Below are 19128 nucleotides of genomic sequence, written 5' to 3'. Positions count from 1 at the left end.
AATGGGCAGCTGCCTGGAAAAGCAAACAGGGAAGTTTGGGAGCACTACAGCACTGATGTGGATGTGCCAGAAGCATTACACACCACACCTTGAGGTGGTTTTGCCACGTGAAAACAACGGAGAATGAAAGATGGACTTGAAGAGTGCATGTGTGAGATAAAGACTGAGAAAGAGGAGGATGGGAGTGGAAATAATAATAAAGGTGGTGTGAGATGGATGGGCAGCCTGATGGTAGACTGTGAGACAAACAATGTTCACTGTCATCTGAAATTGGTTGTGACAAATTTACCAAATTGGCAGTCATTTACCGAATCGTCACTTTTAACCCCTTAACCGCAGGCATGTCAGAGGCGGTCCGTGCACCTCACGCAGGGATATTCGCGCTCCGACAGACTTTTAAAAAAATATTTGTCAAAAATCAGTTATTAGTCCTAGAATATTATAATTAAATATGCATATGGTACATGGCTTCAGCTTTCTCCTGGGATGTTTGTTGAGCCTTCGTCAACTACCATAGAACTCGCAGAGACTTCTGAAGTTGGGTAACAAAGTCTCCACTTTACACTTCCTGACACCCCGTAATATGATTACCACAGCCTGATCTTATCATTAGAAACACTATTCTATGATTTTCAAGTAGTTTGGAATCCATACTTTAAAAAAAAAAAAAAAAAAAACACACACACACAGAAAGCAACGTAAATTACGAGCGCATATGACTTCCCACCCACACTGTTTCCCCACTGGTATTCTGTCATATAGTATTCATAAACACACTCACACTTTATATTCCTATTACTTTATTACACTTATATATATCTACAGTATTTATCCGTAAGTTTCCTTCATTAATAGCAGTTCATTTTCACTCCAGGCATTCACTTTCTCATTCAGTAAACTAGCATAGAGAGCAAAGCATTCACTTTCACTGTCATTACTCCTAAGTATTTGTACTCATATTCTTATACTAGTAATTATTTACATTTATATCTACATTTTCTATTTTATTTACATTTCTATTTTATATACACTATGTTATACACTGTCACTTGCAGTAACTAAGGGCTCCTTTCCCTTGGAGCAACACTGAAGCACTCGTACTGGGAGTTTATCACCATTTCCTCCGCTAGGTCATCACACAATTCACCAGAAAGATTGTAGTCACTGTCCATCATTATCATGGATAAATTAGCCAGCTCACGTTCCACAGCCGAGTCACTTAGTCCTATACCCCTTCCCACACAAGGTTTAGTGGGGGTAGAGGTTACAGGGCCCTCTAGAAGCGGCGGAAATGGAGGGGCGTGAGTGCGATGTGATTTCATCTCAGGAGACATCACTGAACTGAATGACGAGCCGGATATGGGGCCGCCAAGGGCCGACAATGTCAACATGGTGACAGCTGCTAATTTATATGCTGTGAAATGATTGGCAGGAAATCTAGACAATACATAATAAATTAGGTAGTTCCAGGTGAATGTAAATATCACTTAGGCTTCGCCCTTCCTTTCTTATATACATTTTTATTATGAGAACAGGTCATACAGCATACTTCAAGGGGAAATAAACAGGGAAAATTAGCGAATGAGTGCACGTGGGGTGTTGCCAGGTGATAATTAGCCAATTCCAGGTGTATGGCACTATCAATTACCTTTTTTCTTTTTTATATATATTATTTTGTATAAAAATTGGGCATAGGGCTCATTTCAATGGATGAAATGAGTGGAAAAATCCGTGCAAGATTTGCGTAGCGTGGCACAGCTGGGGCAGGCGGGAGGAGAGGGTATTGGAGGGAAGGTAGGGAGGGGAGTCAAGAATGGGGAGAAATGGCTAAATTGTCAACAATGGATGGGAGTACAGATGACATTAGCAGCACTGACTATTGTTGGACACTGGCAGAACAGACCGATGATACAAGCAACCACTTGAAAGCCCAGGCGAATCCAAGATAACACAGAATCGCGAAAGTGACGCCCCACGCTATGATCCATTACACCCGAGCGTCACGAAAGTGATGCCCCGCAGTTAAGGAAAGTATAATTCTTATCACCATATAAGTTCATACACACCTATTTATATGAAATCCTGGAAAAAAATATATTCAATGCAAAAACTAGCTAAATTTAGCAATTTGTTTTTAGCTAGACAACTCTCCTTGACAGATGTCTATTTTGAATTATTATTATTTTAAAATGCAAATACAGTACAGACAGATGTCTATTTTGTATTATTATTATTTTAAAATGCAAATACAGTACAAGTCCCATTATTCGGCATCTATGGGACTAGGATGATGCCGAGAAATTAGATTTGCCGAATAATCAAAAACCTACCCACTCAGTACCTTAAATATATTGGTGAACACTCATCACCACTTATGGTACGGTATTACAAATGTGTTTGGAGAGAGTACTGTATACTGTACAATACTGCAATCAATACAGTACTATACCTGAATCTGAAATATATATATATATATAAATTAGTGAACATATACAAGGGTAATGACACAGTAGGCCTACAAGTCAGATAACACTTCCTGGATGGCCGAAATGATACGGAATATTACCTACCAGCTCAGTACATCACTTGTATTGGTGAACTCATCACTACTTATATTATTACAAATATGTTTGGAGTGAGGACTGTATACATTACTTTTTCCAAACAAAATAAAATAGTCGGAAATTTGCATAAAATAAAGGGATCTGAATTGGTAAGGTCTTTCTGATGAAAGTTATAACTTGCATTTAGCACTCACTCTTTTGTTCGTTTTTTTGTTTACATGTGAAAGGAGAGTACTGATGGAAACAGTAATGTATTCCATTAACCCCTTAATAACTTCCGACATTGAACAACCCTTTACAGTACCGATGTCGAGTTAGTGAGCTATGGAAAAACTGTGAACAATTATGGGAATGGAACGAAGGTCACTGGTATGTTTACACGACTCTAAACTACGATTCCAAGCATTCAGGAGGTCAGTTAATCTCAGATGTTTTCGCTCATTTGGTAAATGCACCGTAACTTTATCAATTCTCCAGTCAATCATGGCGAATCATAGCATGGGTTTAGGAAGCTAAATAACACATTTCTAGGTGCGCCAGATGATTATCTTCACATCTTATAAGAAAATGGAAGAACTTAAATCCCTCCCTGAGTACGTAAAGTTCTTCCATTCTTCTGAAATCAATTTATTTTTCTTAAAGATGGGAAGATAATCGTCTGGCTCACCTAGCAATGTGTTATTTAGCTTCCTAAACCCATGCTATGATTCGCTATGAGTCACGGAAAGATTGATGAAGTTACGGTGTATTTACCAAATGGGCGAAAACATCTGAGATTAACCGACCGTCTAACTGCTTGGAATCGTAGCGTAGTCATGTAAACATACCAGTGACCTTCGTTCCCTCCCCATAATTGTTCAGTTTTCTTTATAGCTCACACTAACTTAACATCACTGACATCGGTACTGTAAAAGGTTGTTGTGCCGGAGGTTATTAAGGGGTTAATAGGATATATTACTGTTTGCATCAATGCTCTCTCTTTCACGTTAAGCACAAAAACAAACAAAAGAATGAGCACTAAATGTACGTTTAACTTTCATCAGAGAGACCTTAGCAATTCATATTCCTCCAGTTTATTTTTAAGTATTTTTCTGACTTTAGATTAGGTTAGGTTTGGTTAAATTATTAGGTACAGTTAAACTCGGTTAGGTTAGGTTCAGTTAAACAGGACAGTCCCTTCCACCATTATGCTGAGGAATAAAAATATTAGAGCTGTCACAAAGGTACAGCTAAAAACAACGGGGAAACTGATTTAACAAGCAACATTTATTTATGGGTAATGCATTACAATGTCAGTGGTTCATGGGCTACTCAATTACCGGTAAGTGTCATTTTCAGGAAGGCATCAAGAAAAAGAATTTCAAGAATTAGCGTGGGGGCTTGGAACGTAACCCTCGCTAATTTGGTGGGGGTGGTTACTGTAGTGTATGATACTGTGCAATATTGTAATCAATACAGTACTATATCTGAATCTGAATAAAAATATGGAAATTAGTGAACATACAGAAGTGTAATGAAACATTAGGCCTACAAGCCACAGATAACACTTCCTGGACTGCCGAGATGATTCCGGACATCTGCCGAACAATCAATGATTTTCGTAAATGGGACTATTTCTCAAAACTGCCGAAATGTCGGATCTACCGAACAATCAGCTGCCGAATAATAGGACTTTTACTGTACTGTACATTTATCTGCACTTTAACATTTATGCAAAACTGAAGTCTGTCAGGGCATGCTGGTGATCCAAAGGGGATTTATACTCAGTAACTTTAGCACATTTCTGCTGAACCCTGATCTTTTTACTGATAGTTACAGTAAATTAAGCACAAATTTTCTACAAAAATTCAAATAATTTGATGTGTACGAACCTATATGGTAATATTCATACTTTCCAATTAAAAGTGTCAATTCAGTAATTCAGTGCACCGCTGAGATTACGGCATCTGGTAAGACAGGATCTTTGAATGTCAACAATAAACAATTGCTTAGTATGAATAATGATACTGGATACTGACACAGGTAACCTATTTAAACAAATTTTTCTTACAGGATACAGTACCAGTGGTGAGTAGAGAAAATGAAGAAGGACCTTGCGCAAGCACAATGCGCAACCCACAGTTCACTACCTTGCGCATGCGCAAGTGCGCAATCTGACAAATAATTAGTTTGCGTAATGTCGCAAAGCGCAAGCGCAAACCATTTGCATATATTTGTGAGAATTACTGTAAAATATTGAGATATTTAAATAAAATAGCATACTTACTTACTTATATTTATTATTATTTTCAATTATTCGTAATTTGCGCTAGTGCACAATCTAATATGTAGCTTGTGCAATGTCGCTGAGTGCTAGCGCAAGCCATCTGCATATATTTGTGGGAATTACTGTAAAATATTAAGATAATTTAAATAAATTAGCATACTTACTTTTATTTATTACTATTCTATCTATTGCCAGATGCCTTAATCCTGTAAGGGGTGGCCACTGGCCACAAACAAGCAACAAATCACCTCCATGTCATCTGCCATTTCACTGCCCTGCTCCCAGCTCACACACCCCTCTCTCATATACTTCTCCACTCCATCCCTCCATCTCATCCTTGGCCTCCCCCTCCCTGTTCCCCCTCGATCTCACATACACTCTCCTCGTTAGCCTCTCACTCTCCATCCTCTCCGTATTACCAAACCACCTCAGTGTGTTTATCCTAACGTTTCCTATCACATCCACACCACAACAATCCTTCAGTCATTTGTCAGTCTCTCTCTCCATGTAACTCCACATGCTCCTCTCAAATAACTCATGTATTTCCACAGCTCTCACTCTTGGCTTCTGTCCCTTCAACAAGGTCAAAGCTTCACTTCCATACATTAGAGTTGATATCACAATACTGTCATGTAGTTACTTTTTCACTCGTGGAAGTTCAAACAGAGGAGTAAGTGGGCTGCGAAGCGGAGGGACAAGGAAATGTGATGTTGCCAGTTTTATCTGCATTTTTGCAAGATGTTTTATTTAATAATTTAATATAGATATACAACAGCATCTGCAATTCCTTACAGAAATCATTAAAACATATTATTTAAATGATATATCCACAGCCTAATAAATAGGCTGCGGATATTTGAATTAAATAATATGTTTTAATGATTTTCGTAAGGAATTGCGTATGCTACTCTTAACACCTCCGTGGCCGCCGGCGTCGAATGACGTTTAGCCGATAAATGGCCACCGGCATCGTTTGAGCGCGGCCTGTAAAAAACTGCAAAAATTTTTGGGAAGTGAATGGACATTCTGAACGTCTGCACACTGACCTACACTACACTCCCATATACCCCATCCAGCAGTTCAGAGCCTGCTGCTGTGATAAGTGGATTTTCAATTATTTCGCTCCTGGCCATGCCTTAACAAGCACAACTACACCCATTATCTCTACCCAGGCAGAACATATCATCTTTGTCCTCTCTTGCAAAACACACACAACCACCTGTTGAAGTAATACAGGCACATACAGAAAAGACATGATAATAACAGAAAAATACATTTTTGTCTTGGTATCTTTACCTATTTGCTCAGGTTTGCTGTAATGGTTTGGATTATTTGATGCAATGCAACTTGTAGAAAACTGTGAAAACTTTCGGGAAGTGATAGAAAATCTGGGACATGAGACTGACCTTGACTTCACCCTCTCACGTATCATCCGTCAGTTCACCACCTGCTGTTGTGACGAGTGGATGTACGATTTTGTCGCTCGTGGCCATGCCTAATCACACATAGTTACACCCATTAATTTGACCCAGAAAAGAAAATACAATCTTTTTCCTCCCTTGCAAAACACACACAACCACCCTGTTTACAAGACAGCAATATATATTGTGAAAATAACATGGTAAAATGACAAAGATGAACGTACAATGACAGAGAAAGATGAACATGTTTTGACGGAAAAAATACATTTTCCCCCCTCCGTAAACGTATTTATTTCTGCTTTGTATATGTATTCGTAATAATTAGACTTATTCTTAGTTCTGAAACTGCATTACGATTCTATTTTTAGCCATGCTCGTCGTGAGGGAGCTGGAAGTTGCGACTCAACTTCCTTATTGCTAATCGGACTGACCCTCTGCTTTATTCTCCCGTGGCAGAGTCTAGCCTTGGAGGACGCGCAGTTTTCTCATTTAGGACTGAAAATTCAACTCTTTCGCTCCCTTTCCCAAGCATGGGCACAATGATAACAAACTCGAAACTACCATAAACATATTTTATATCAAAAAGGTGAAAATGTATTCATAACATTTTTTTTTCCAGCCATTCCTAACAGATTATGTACTGAAATCATTCGACATAATCATATCTCATATATGCATAACATTTCAGCACCATTCGCATTGTTTTGGGAGGTAACAAAAAAAAAATAACAACACCTGCCCAGTTGGCAGTCCCCTGGGCGGCGATATTGGTTGCCGATATTTCTGCAACTTCTGCGCTTCACTGCAAGCCACAAAATGCATCTAGGAAGCTGGGATTTGCACTGTTAGGTGCATCTGAACTTGCTCTTCAATATGGCAAGAAAAAAAATCAATTTTCGAAACTTAAAAAAAATTACCCCAGCATCGGCCTGGGGTGCACGGAAAATTCCGGGCCTTCGACCACGGAGGGGTTAATAAATAATGTATTTTTAAATTAGTATTATTTACTAATAATAATAATAATTTAAAAAATATTAAAATACATTATCTCTGTTGACGCATTTTAAGATGCTACTACCATCCATCCTTCCCGCCTCCCCCAGAACCCTCATGACCCGCCTGAGTCTCCCCCCACCCTTGTCCAGCCATACGGGAAGCTCCTAAGACCATATGTCCTTTGGATTGCACAGTGCGCAATCCACAGGACAGGTGCAAATTTAGTTGTGCAAGCGCAACTAAGTTTTCGCTTGCACACCTGCCTTTTCATGTGTGGCGCAATATTGCGCATGGTCTCGTGCGGTGCGCAAACAATATTCACCAAGTGCAACGGTGCGCAATTGTGCTTTGCGCACCTGCCCAGCACTGTACAGTACAAATACAGTATTACTGTACCTTCTGGCTCTGGCTCATTCTCCTTCTCAGCTGCTGCTGCTTCCTCTTCCTCCTTGGCTGGTTCCTCCTCCTTTGCTTCTTCGGTAGGCTCCTCTTCCTTCTCCTCTTTGGCTTCCTCCTCTACACCATTAGCTTCACCATTTTCTTCCACCTGAGCATCTCCATTTGCCTCTCCATTTTCTTGGGTCTCTTCTGCAAAGAAAGGTAAATTAACAATATGTCTTCACAGCTACAGTACAAGGCCATTGCAACTCCAAACAAGGATGCTGCACAAAGCCATTAACTTCTACAGTATGGGAGGGAGGGGAGGAGGGGGCAGTGACCAGGATTTCCAGAATCACTCTGAGACAAGATTGCTTCTGGAAGTACTCATGGGCAAAGACTGCCTCTAGAAGTCTCCAATCAACACAATAAATTTTGTGAAGTTGATGAGGCTTTAGTAATATCAACAGTTTACCATCACAAAAATAAGCACAGTTTAAACAAATTAGTTTCAACAGAGCTCACTTTTATTTAGGTACAACAGCAGTACAAACAAGGCTGCTAATCAGCATGCAAAAGCCAATTAACCTTCTCAGGGTTTTCATACGCATTTAACGCATATGATCTACTTAACCCCCTCACGGTTTTTTGTACGCATTTAGACGTATATGAAGCACTGGATGAAAAAGTATCTACTCTGCTTTCATACGCATTACAGGCTCGTATGTCTGGCAGTGGTGTGACTAACTGTATACATGTGCCTCGCTGGTCCAAGTCACAAGTGACAATCTTTTACTTTTGTGGCTAATATACTGTATTACAACAAATCTCACTTTGATTGGGACCAGAAAACAGTACCATAGCAAATTTTCATGTGCTTTATACACTTACTAGTTGAGAAGGGAGAAAAAGTGAGCATATAGAGAGAACACTTCAGGGAATTGTTGAACATAGAGAATGAAAGTAATGCGAGTAAAAGTGGCTGGGGAATGGCTGGGAGAAGGAGGGAGGTGAGAAGACAGGAAGGAATCAGTAGGATGGAAGTTGTGGAAGCATTGAAGAAAGTCAAAATGGGGAAAGCCCCAGGAATTGATGGACTGTGTGGTGAAATGCTGAAGCATGGGGGAGAGATAGTAGTAGAACGGATGTGTAAGATGTGCAGATTGGACTGGGAGGAAGGTAAAGTCCCGGATGATTGGAAGTAAGGTATAATTATTCCCTTGTACAAAGGGAAAGGGGAAAAAGAAGTGTGTGGTAATCATAGGGGCATTTGTCTATAATCATTCCCCTGTACAAAGGGAAAGGGGAAAAAGGTATCCATAGGGGCATTTGTCTTCTTAGTGTAATAAGAAAAGTATACAGTAGGATACTTATTGATAAGAGTTAGGGAAATAACAGAGGAATTAGTTGGAGAAGAACGGGGAGACTTTAAGAAGGGAAGAGGTTGTGTAGATCAGATATTCATTCTTAGATCTTTAGTGGAAAAGTGTCTAGAGAAGGGAAAGATGTCGTATGCGGCTTTCATGGATTTGGAGAAAGCATATGATAGGGTGGATACACAAGGATTGTGGAAAGTAGTAATAATATATGGAGTAGATGGGAAGTTGTTGAATGCTGTGAAGAGTAAGAAGGTGCTAAGGCTGCAGTGCGTGTGGATGGTGAACTGAGTGAGATTTTCTATTTGAAGGTTGGGTTGAAACAGGGATGTGTCATGTCTCCATGGTTGTTCAATCTATGGATGGGGTTATAAAAGAAATACAAGGTAGAGCAGTGGATGTTGGAGTGGTCCTAATGAGAGAGGGCAGTGTTTGGAAACTTCCTGTACTGTTGTTTGCAGATGATACAGTGTTGTTAAGTGAAGACGAAGGGGAGCTGCAAGGATTGGTGGATGAGTTTGGGAGTGTAAGAAATGGAATTTAAAGGTGAATGTAGGAAAAAGTAAAGCTGTGGTCTTCGAGAGAGGTGAAGTCAGTGAATGTACAGCGAGGTTGGATGGTGAGGAATTGGAAAATGTGAGTACGTTTAAGTACTTGGGTAGTGTGATGAGTAAGGATGGAGGTTTGGAGGGTGAAGTGCTTGAAAGGGTACAACAAGGAAGACAGGTTGCTGGTTCCTTGAAGGGAGTGATAAGGAATAGGGAAGTGAGCAAAGAAGTGAAAAAGTTATTACATGACAGTCTTGTGATACCGACTCTGATGTATGAAAGTGAAGCTTGGACATTGTTGGAGGGACACAAGTCAAGAGTGAGAGCAATGGAAATGAGTTATTTAAGAGGAGCCTGTGGAGTCACATGGAGAGACAGACTGACAAATGAGGATGTGAAGGAGCATTGTGGTGTGGATGTGATAGTAAGCATTAGCAGAAACACATTGAAGTGGTTTGCCCATGTGGAGAGGATGACGAGTGAGAGACTGACAACAGAATGTGAGTAAGGTGGAGGGGGAGAGAGGGAGGGGAAGGCCAAGGATGAGATGGAGGGATGGAGTGGAGAGGTATATGAGAGAGAGGGGTGTGAATTGGGAGAAGGGTAGCGAAATGGCGGAGGACAGGGTGACTTGGAGGCGATTTGTTTGTGGCCACCCCATATGAGAGATTAAGGAGTCTGGCAATAGATAGATAGATTTACACACTTAATTACTCAAAGACCGCATAATATGTGTATAATACTTTGGCATCAAACAGATGGAAGGATTGTATTTAATATAACGATATATTAATTCCTCAAAAAGTTCCAATTTCTTTGTAAATGAACGCATTATGGTATTCAAATGCTTATTTCTACATAAATTTAAAAGTTTACAAATTTACAGCCCAAGAATAAAAGAAAGCTACACCTTTTGGCTTTCCAACACAACTAAAAACAGTAATTGGTATCTGCATTAGGGCCTGTTCTGTAATAAAAAGTATAAACAGTACTTTCAACGCAAGGGGAAATATCTGGCTGGCCGAAATTGGGAGGAGAAATAAGTGTGCGCTGGCCAGGTTCCTGAGAGGATTAACAACTGAATATGTATCAGGAGAAAATTATCCGATAAGCAGAACTGTATCGGAATCAGCTGAGTATGGATGAAAAATAAATGAATGCTTGTTTTACCCAATAGCCCTAGACTCCTATGAGTCTTCTAGCACTTATTTCTCTACTATTTTTTGTGTGAACTAAGATTGTAATTATTATTTTTTCCAAAATATGGTTGTACCTTACATCCCATTCACTGCCTTAGATGGTAAAATGCTTGAACTAAAACACGAGGAATATTTAGGACATAATATTATAACACTCGATATAATGAAATTCAGTACAAAAACAATACCCTGACAGTACTGTCAAGGAACTGTGGCAGGCAGGCAAGTAGGAACCTGTGAGTTGAGTGGCAAACTTACCACACACACACACAAATATGAGAACAGCATTCACATACATAAATGAAGACATGCTGAGAAAGATAATATCATTCATCAGACCAACCCTGGAGTATGCATCAGTAATCTGGAATCCTCATCTCAAGAAACACATAGATAAGACTGAAAAAGTTTAAACAGCCGTTACAAGATGGGTACCAAGCTTAACCCGTGGATTGCGAGCCACAGCTCAGGCTGTGCTGGCCGTGCATCAACGCAAACTACTCCACCCCTATGCAAATTTACACATGATGCAATGCAAAGACGGAGAGAGAGATTTATTCTTTTCACCAGATGATTCCCTGGATGTTTATCTTCAAGTTTATAATACACAACTTTTTTTTTTCTTCCCCACTACTCCCCTATGTAAACTTATACATGGCCTTATGCAAAGATGGAAAGAGAGAGATTCCCCCCCCACCCACCAGATGATGCCCTGGATGTTTATCAAGTTTATTATTATTAAAAAAAAAAAAAAAAAAAAAAAAAACTTCATTTTTTGCATACCACAGGGTGGGATAAAAAAGGGTAATTGTGCAATCCACGGGTTAAGGGATCTAAGCTACAAAGCAAGACTTGAAAAACTTAATCTGCCAACACTACAGGAGAGAAGGAAAAGAGGAGACATGATTATGATATATAAATCAATATCAGGGAAGGAGAAAATAGACATAAATGAGTATACAACCTATGGGGAAATATTAGAAAGAGGATGCTGCAAAAAACATAAAAAGAGAGGTGATAAAGACATAAGGAAATTTAGTTTCCCAAACAGGGCAACTATCCAGTGGAATGCACTACCAAATGAAACACTGTGTGCCAAAACAAATCATAACTTTAAGGATATGTATGATAAAAATGGTTTAATACAGAGGACAGTATGAGCCTAACTCATTCCTGTAAAGATACAATTAGGCAAGAACACACTGGTGTTCTATCAAAGGTATGACTTAGGCTTAAAGTTTACTTTCGATGGTACACGAGTTTGAGAATTTGTTTTTCATTCCTTTCCATTAATCTTCAGTAAAATGAATATACCGTAATACATAACATATACAATTTGAATATTATTGGTTGTCTCGAACTTCATGGGTTTTTGTGCTGAATTTAGTTGCTACTTGCAAATCTTACTTTGGCTAGCTATTGCAAAAAATTTTGGTGATGGTGGTAGGAGGTGACAAACATCATCAACTCACCTGATGTTGTGTTACCTACTTCATGCTTCATATTTATAATTCTTTTTCTGTGTCTGCCCTCTTCTCTTCCTATTTCTTCCATCTTTCCTGTCACTTTTTATTACTGTGCTTTCATTCTCCCCCCTCCCCTATTCAGATGGCTTTCCACTGAGTGACAAGTCAAACAATTTTCTGTAAGTCAAGAAACCATTTACTATGCTAGGTGGTAACCATATAACCAAACCACATGTATTCCCTACATGTCAAAAAGTGGGTTGGCGGAGCATCAGTGCTCCTCCCCATATTCTCCCCCCCCCCCAACAAGATGAACAGAGGAAGGAAAAACTATCTATCTATCTATCTATAGCCCGACGCCCTAATCCCACAAAGGGTGGCCGCAGACAAAATTCCTCCAAGTCACTCTGTCACCCACCATTTGACTCCCCTCCCCCCAACTCACCCCCCCTCCCTCATATACCTCTCAACTCCATCCCTCCACCTCATCCTCGGTCTACCCCTCCCTCCACCTCACTTACATACACCCTCTTAGTCAGTCTTTCATTCTCCATCCTCTCCACATGTCCAAACCACCTCAGTGTATTTCTCCTAATCTTTTCAACCACATCCACATCTACCCCACAACGTTCCTTCACTTCATTCGTCAACCTGTCCCTCCATGTCACTCCACATGCTCCTCTCAAGTAACTCATTTCCACTGCTCTCACTCTTGACTTCTTCCCCTCTTGCAAGGTCCACGCCTCGCTTCCATACGTCAGGGTAGGGATCACAATACCATCATGCAGTGACTTCTTAACTTCCATACTCACCTCCCTATTTCTCATCACTGCTTTCAGTGTGCCAACAACCTTCCTTCCCTGCTGTACCCTTTCACGTACTTCATCCCCCAAAGTTCCATCCTTACTCATCACACTACCCAAGTACTTGAATGCACTCACATTCTCCATATCCTCACCATCCAACCTCACTGCACACTCTGTGACTTCATTCCTCTCAAACACCATAACTTTACTTTTGTTTACATTAACTTTCAGCTTCCTCCTCCTACACACTGTCCCAAATTCATTCACCAAACCTTGCAACTCCCATTCATCTTCACTCAACAATACTGTATCATCAACAAACAGCAACACCGGAAGCTTCCAAATCTCACCCTCATTCATTAGGCCACCCCCACATCCACTGCCCTACCTTGTACCTCCTTTACGACCCCATCCATATATATATATTAAACAGCCATGGAGACATTACACACCCCTGTTTCAGTCCCACATTGAGATCAAAGAACTCACTCAGCTCACCATCCACTCGCACCGTAGCCCTAGCTCCTTCGTACATACTCTTCACAGCACTCAGCAATTTCCCCTCCACTCCATATATTCTTAATACCTTCCACATACCTTTCCTATCTATTCTGTCATAAGCTTTCTCCAAGTCCATGAAGGAAAAACAAATAACTAAAAAATCTGCAACAGTTCGACTTGAACAGCTGTAGGCTTAAGTTTTGGGGGAAACCACTCTGAAGAAGCTAGTTACACATAGATGCAGTTCGGAGAATAAAAGAATTCTGAGAGGCAGAGGCTCTGCAATATGGCAGTGTGACAGTCCAGTCATAAGCACCACCAGACACCCGTGTAGTGTGGGGGGAAGGTGTGGAGAGGTGACAAGATCAATGCAACTTCATCTGAGCATTTGCTACGGTATAAAAGCACTCTCGATTATTCTGTGTAATTCAGCCAAGCCCTACACCAATTAAAGTAAAATACCAGATAATACATAGTAACCCCCATCAGCTCACTATTCGGCATCGATGGATATTGCTTTACTATCCATCTAAAATCTCTATCCTAAAAAACTTCCCATGAGTAAAAGATGAAAATTAAGCATAAAATACAATAAAGTAATGGCACAATACACTAATACTGTGCTGGCTGGCTACTCTTTATCAGCCGGTTGATACACCTCAACGCTGGATATTGCAGAGAACTGCCGGTTATGTCATGTTTCAGCACCAAATATTAATTTCACCGGATATTCCTTTCAAAGAACCGAGCTAGCAGCGCCACATTGCGTTGGGCCAGATACTGCAACAATTGATAATTGATATTGCTGTACCTGCAAAATAATGCAAGCGAGGCAACATTCCTTACTTCTAGGGGAGATATAGGTAGCACATTTGTAACTGCAGAGTTATTAATAATTCTGACAGCTTTGTTCGGAATTTTGTCCATTTGTTTTAGTGCAACCTCTCCACATCCACTCCACACAGGTGGGCAATACTCCAGCTGAGAGAGCTCATGACTCTTGTAAATTATAGCTAACTGCTCATCAGTGAAGAAGTTTCGGACTCTGTACAATATTCCAAGTTTCTCTGAAGTGGTTTTAGCAAGTGATCTAACATGAGAGGTCCAGTTGAGGACATTGTTTAGTGAAACACCAAGAATTTAAAGATAAGAATATATGTAGAACTGACGATAATACAGGAATCAGGCAATATCTGTTTACTGGTAAATTGTATAAGTGTAACCTCCCGCAATATATTAATTGGGGCCCCAAGCCATTCTGAAAAAAACGAGATTCCAATGAATACATCTGAACTTCCCTCTGTTAACCCGGACTTTTTCCGATGTAATCGGACATTAGTCTGGATCATGCCAATGGTTTTTAAACTGTTTTCACTACCACTGCAGTACTGCACTATAATATACATTTACCACAATAATCAAATGGTATATTATTTTATATATAATAATACTGTACTGTACACTGTTAAACAAGTCATATATTTACCTTATTGTGGTGAACATAGCTGAAGTGGTCAAGCAGACCAAACTGCTTCTGATTTTATGGGACTTTTTCTGATATATAAGAATTTAGTCCGGTGGCTTCTTAATTCTAATAAAAGAGAATTCCGGTCTAAGTTGTTATATCGAGGTTTTAATGTACTTGGTTTTCCTAGCATTAAAGGTAACAAATCCTATAAACAGAATAAAACTAGAAAATCAGCTTTACAGGTAGGAATATTATTTATAGACAACTACTGTGGTATACTGTTGCTCGCCAAAGCAGTAACAAATTTGATAATGAAGAGAAGGTTTACAGACTAGCAAGGAAAAGGCCAAGTGAATGTGAGGAAGGCAAAGTTATGGGCTGCAGTTTACCCACTAAATGTTTAGGGTAGGTATCTAAATGCAGTCAGGATAAATTCTGTAAAATTGTCATAACTGTCCTGCAGAAGATGTCAAGTTACAGAACCTGATACATCTGGTTACACTACATAATGAAGGGAAGGTCTACAGTCTAGCAAGCAAAAGGCAGAATGATTAATGAGGAAAGCAATTAGGCTGCAGTTTACCCATACATGCAGTCAGGCTAAATTACAGATGTAAACTTGCCACAGCAGCCCTGCATAAGATGCCAAGTTACAGTATCAGATATGACATGTCTGGATACAATAGGCAAGTCACATATACAGAAAAATCTCTTACTAGGATGCTGGGATACACAATCAAACAGGAAAAATAGGTTCTGTACTATATACAGTAATTAAATGATACCAATACAAAGATATACAGCCAGATAACACAGGTTCATACTGATTGTTGGTTTATGCCAGTACTATACTGCCAAATGAGATACTGAATGACATCTATAGAAGCAGACAAAGAGTGACTAGATATGCACTGTTAACACAAACTCTAGTCTCTACAGACACTGAATGCTGGTATATACCAGCATTGTATGGCCAGATAAGAGATACTGAGTGACATCTATAATCACAAATTAATACATACTCTACATATGCTGGCGTACACCAGTTTTGTACGACCAGAGATGACTGACACTGAATGGCACCTATCGTAACAGCTATGGTGCTGGGTTACAGCAATAAAGTACCTCGCTATAACACCAGATAGTTACATACAGTACACTGTGTTTAAACAGGACAGGTTACATATCAATGAAGACAATCAGTCAAGCACAATCCAATGCACCAGATCAGGCTACATAGTTGTGACTGACTTAACAAAATGACCATTCATTACCCATCACCCTGAATCACCATGTTCACATCCAGCAGAGCTTGGAGTATTAACCAAATCACCAACTCACCCTCAGCAGCTGGTGCTGCCTCCTCTACATCCTTAATGGGTTCAGCCTCCTCTGGTTCTGCAAAAAGAAAACACTGAATCAAAAACACTGGTCAACTAAATTTAACGTGTGGTTCTAGTACATTTTTAGGTGACTCTAAAGCAACATGAACCAGTAAATTTCGAATATGAAATCCAATTCTTGCCAGCACGTCTAGTTTTCGAGAACCATTATACCGTAGGAAAATCTGCTCGTGTTGGAAAATCCAAATCGACTCCAATTATAGAGATAGACATAATGTACCTTGTAAAGTTGCATTCAGCTAGTAATTTGAAGGTTATATCAGTTTCAGCTGAGTACCTGACTCATAAAATATTAAGCAATTCAAAGTGAATCAGCCACAGCCGAAAGTCGGGTAAAGTTTTCCCACCTTCCCCCCCCCCCCAACCAATGTATGCAATGGTAATCTTATATTTGCTATTATTCCATTTCAACTCTTCTTTCCTGTTACAGTGCCTTGATCTGTGTTGGCAAGCAATGAAGCATCGCAACTGTATAAATGCACCAGACTCTGCTACACCTGTGGGATCTTTACACCTGAAAGCCTGAAGAGACCAATTACATGGAATGTTAAAAGTGCTTACAAATATTACTTCAAATGTCATGATGGTAATCAAAACAAGAAGTGGGCATCCCTGACTGCATGCAAGCTCGGTGTAAACCACACAAAATGGCCATCAGGTATGCCTTTCGCTGTACCAATGGTTTAGTGCAAACCAAATAATCACTGTCCTGACTGCTACTTTTGCCTCACTAACACCAAAGGGAATTAGGTGAAAACTCGGTCCAAGATCAGGTATCCTCATATACCTTCTCTAAGGCAAGCATCCCATGGCCCTGAGCTTCCAGTTCCAGATCGTCCATTAAGTGCCACAAGTGAATAAGAATCTAGTGAGGAGTGTTGCATGCATGCCGACTTTCAAGAAGATTTAGAGAGCAAGGAGTCACACTTCATCAGTCTGGTAGAGCTGCATAACCTAAAAAGGGACCTTAACTCCCCCAATGAGAAAAATGATTTCCTTGGATCTCAACTCAAGCAATGGAACGCGCTATAGTCCAGGCTAGAAAAGATTTTTTAATGAACCTTGCACTTTTACTTTTTTTTTCTTTTTTTTTAAACACTGGTTTTAGACAATTTCGACCTGCTGATTTCAAATGTGATGAGTGCCAGAGGATAAAAGTTGAACGTTTCTGTAAACATCTCTTTAAAGCAGGTATATAAAATCATGGTAACAGGTATTGGCTACCTCCTTTTATACCTAACTAGAAGAAGAACTCTGCTAAGACTGACAAAGTTTTATGGAATTCTGTTAAATTCATTTAATTTTACACTTCACTAGTGGTAGGTGGTGGCGACCAGCATCCACTCACTTGACGTAGTGCTGCCTACTTCTTCCTTAGCCTTTATCAATCTTTTTCTGTGCCTGCCCTCCTCTCTCCCCATTTCTCCCATCTTTCCTGTCACTTCTTAATGCTTTTCTTCCCTTTACAGGTGTCTTTACATTGCGTGACAAGCCAAGTGGTTTCCTATAAGCCAAGAGACCATTTACAGCGCTGGGTGGTAACCATATAACCAAACCATACGTGCTCCCTACGTGTCAACAAGTGGGTTGGTGGAGGGTTAGTGCCCCTCCCTGTAAAACAAATAACTCGAAGTCAAATGGCCACCCCTTACAGGATTATGGCATCTGGCAATAGATAAATTATTACTTATTATTACAAAATAGGTCTGGCAATAGATAGATAGATAGGTCATTACTGTATTTTACTAAAAACTAAAGACACTATAATTTATACCTGCATTCAAAATTGAATTCGTATTATCAGGCTGGTAAATATTTGTCTCTGTCTTTCTTGCAGTGATGGACTGCATAATATCATAGTAAGAAGCCGAAGCTTATCCAGTCTTCATGAATTCAGAGTCTGAATGAAGCGAGTCATCAACATGGTGATGGTTTGAGTGAAAGTGTTGCAGAAGGTGTTACACAATTCACCTGTCACAAGACTTGCATCAGCACTTACTGCTCAAGGAATCATATACAGCGATTTCTAAAAAAGCGAAAATTGCTGCCAGCTGATGGCACAAGTAGTAAAAGACTGAGAGGAAGTCATGCATTTAACTTCCTTGAAAACTGTTTGTATTGTGGTCAGAAACGCTCAGTGGAAAGCCCTGCAAAGAATCCATGTCGTTGGAGAGAAGCATATGTTTGTAGAAATGCTGATGTCGAAAAGACCACATCAAAAGGAGTCATTCTAAGGTGGGAAAGTGAAAGAAATGATGCCTGGGCAAAAGATGTGACATTCGGAGTTAATTGTGCTTTGACCGATCTTCATGCAGCAGACGCCTGTTACCACAAAGACCGTCTTGCTAAATTTTTCACCAACAGTCCAACTGAGTCCACTTCTAATCATGCAGGTGACAGTGCACTAGACAATCTGGTCAAACAAATTGCCACAAACAATGCATTTGGAATAGTGTTGATCTGTATAATTTGTACACTGAACTAGGAGGAAAACAGCACTTAAGGTGTTCCCTCTTAAAGAAGAAACTGCATCCTGAATTGATTGTTTTGTCCTCTCCTGGTGTGGCATCAATCTTGGTGTTTTGGGGTAAAGCAGCAAATCAACTTCATTTTGTAGATGACACTGAGGATGAATGCAATGTACGAGTCATCACAAGTTTGGCCAAAAACATCAGAGCAGAATGCCAGAAAACTAATATGAAATCTTATTACACCCGCCTATCAATGTCCAATGTT

General features: G+C 39.9%; 1 protein-coding gene across 2 annotated transcripts in view; it reads right to left on the bottom strand.

Annotated features, from left to right (window-relative positions):
• LOC145417478 (uncharacterized) overlaps nt 1-19128 on the bottom strand; it is a 60322-nt gene that overhangs the window by 18640 nt on the left and 22554 nt on the right. For both annotated transcript variants that reach the window (XM_080286186.1, XM_080286187.1), the window contains exons 2-3: nt 16331-16387; nt 7644-7835 (exon numbers count right to left, since the gene is read on the bottom strand). In XM_080286186.1, the coding sequence (XP_080142312.1) occupies nt 7644-7835; nt 16331-16387 (249 nt within the window). The remainder of the gene's footprint in view (nt 1-7643; nt 7836-16330; nt 16388-19128) is intronic.

This window comes from Coenobita brevimanus, chromosome 110 (genome assembly GCF_032717465.1).
Source record: "Coenobita brevimanus isolate Jiangsu-jjx chromosome 110, ASM3271746v2, whole genome shotgun sequence".
Classification (NCBI taxonomy): domain Eukaryota; kingdom Metazoa; phylum Arthropoda; class Malacostraca; order Decapoda; family Coenobitidae; genus Coenobita; species Coenobita brevimanus.
Note: the sequence above shows the minus strand (reverse complement) of the source record. Positions and strands in the feature narration are given on the sequence as shown.